This window comes from Sphaeroforma arctica (assembly GCF_001186125.1).
Source record: "Sphaeroforma arctica JP610 unplaced genomic scaffold supercont1.1807, whole genome shotgun sequence".
NCBI lineage: Eukaryota > Ichthyosporea > Ichthyophonida > Sphaeroforma > Sphaeroforma arctica.
In genome coordinates, this window is record NW_014038751.1 from 9,362 (window position 1) to 11,149 (window position 1,788).

Genomic DNA, 1,788 nt, shown 5'->3' on the forward strand with positions numbered 1-1,788 from the left:
TAGGCTGATGCTCCGTGTCGCTATCATGATTTAGCCTTGCGCGATTCATTTCCACGGCTTTTTCCGAATTGCCGTCCTGCAATAGCCAGTTATCTCTTTCATTGCCAACATTTCCAAACTTAATTTTAACACAATCCCGCATCTTGACCGCGTTCTTATAATCTGCCTGTCTAGTGTACGCGGCTAACAGTGTTAAATACACCGTGTAGTCAGGGACACTCCATCTCTCTGCATTACTTGTAGAAGCCAGCGAGCTTCTTCCATCTTATCATCACGACAATACGCAGAGATGGCACTTCTATAAACAATCATATCTAACTTGACGCCCTTTTCTTTCATCTCCTGCCAGAGCAGAAGAGCGCGCTTGGCCTGCCCATTCTTTGCACACACCGACATGACATATCGATAACTCTTCGTGATATTTAAACTTCCCGCAGCCTCCATCTCATAGAATATATCGAGTGCGACTGGCCATTGTCTCGCTTTCTTAAACTTCCTGAGAACACTATTTAACGCGTATTTGCTAGGGACACCGCCTATAGCCACTATTCGTCGTAGTAGCATAGTGGCCGATTCCCATTGCTCTATAGGTAACGCGAGAATGGCATTTTCCAACTCGCGTGCAGTTGCAGGAGCTTTATCTACTGTCTTAGAAGGTGTTCGTGTGCGTGTGTCGAATTGTTTTTCCCTAGGATCGACTTGTATGACAGGTCGCTTCGCTTGAGTTGCTTCCGTGTCCGAAGGTTGGCAAGTGCCGGTCCTCTATATTTCCATCGTGTGTCGAATACTGCTTTGTGTTTACCAGGTTGAAGCTGGGTGTAGCTTCATGTAATCGAGTACGTAAGCTGTATACTCGAGTGTGCAGTTGTGGACTAAGTGCGTTCACATGATGCCCGGCCAGTCGCGTGGATAAGCCTACTGTGACGTGCGCTGCGGGCAAGGTTCGTAGCATCGTGAATACTGATTAGCCACAACGTATTGTGTATTTGTACTCCGCGGCGCTGAAATGAAATTGATGACACATAGATCTATGTGTTTATATAAATATCATCATTGAATCAATGAATGTAAATAAATGGGTTAAAATTTTTTTTGAGAGATAAGCTCTGGTTGGATTATATATATATTTACCAAACGCCACCTCATATCGCAAGCATCCTGGGTACATACTAATTGCCGTGGAGAACGACACAGCAACGAACCCAATACATCACACATCTTAGATCTGCACATTTGGCTCAGAACGAGCATAAGATGCGCTTTCACAAAGACGGTACAAAAAGTTATACATCATGTCCTTTTCCCAGCGAAATTGCAAGTCGGACGTTGCCCAGGGCCCAAAGAGGTATGGTTTACTTGCTATGGCGTTATAAATTGATTGTAGTACTATGTATAAGCACAAGATCATATATCAGCTACACATGTTGTTCTGTTAGACATGCGAAGTATTGTTAGCGCGTCAACACCTGGTGTTGCAACAGTCACATATGTCGTTGCATTGGGCTTTTGAGCTAATACTTGCATCTAATATAGTACAGCGACAAAGGATATAACGTTATCATACTTCGTTATTAAGTATAAAGTACTTAAGCAATATATCGCTCTTGCTTTGTATGCGCTTTCCAATTTTTGGTAAGAGATACATATTTCGAGGTATAATGAGGCACAGCAACGTCTGTATATGATGTAATTAAATATGTTTCATGTATACGTATGCAAATACGTATGTATATTGTTGTTATATATGTACACACACACACACACACACACCCACACACCCACACACAC

At 42.7% G+C, this 1,788-nt stretch overlaps 1 protein-coding gene across 1 annotated transcript; it reads right to left on the minus strand.

The window, feature by feature from the left end:
• Positions 1-202: 202 nt before the first annotated feature.
• On the minus strand, positions 203-762 carry SARC_11650 (hypothetical protein; the record flags this gene model as incomplete). Its single annotated transcript, XM_014294259.1, has 1 exon — positions 203-762. A coding segment is annotated over one exon (560 nt), but the record flags the coding sequence as incomplete, so codon positions are not given.
• Positions 763-1,788: the final 1,026 nt, after the last annotated feature.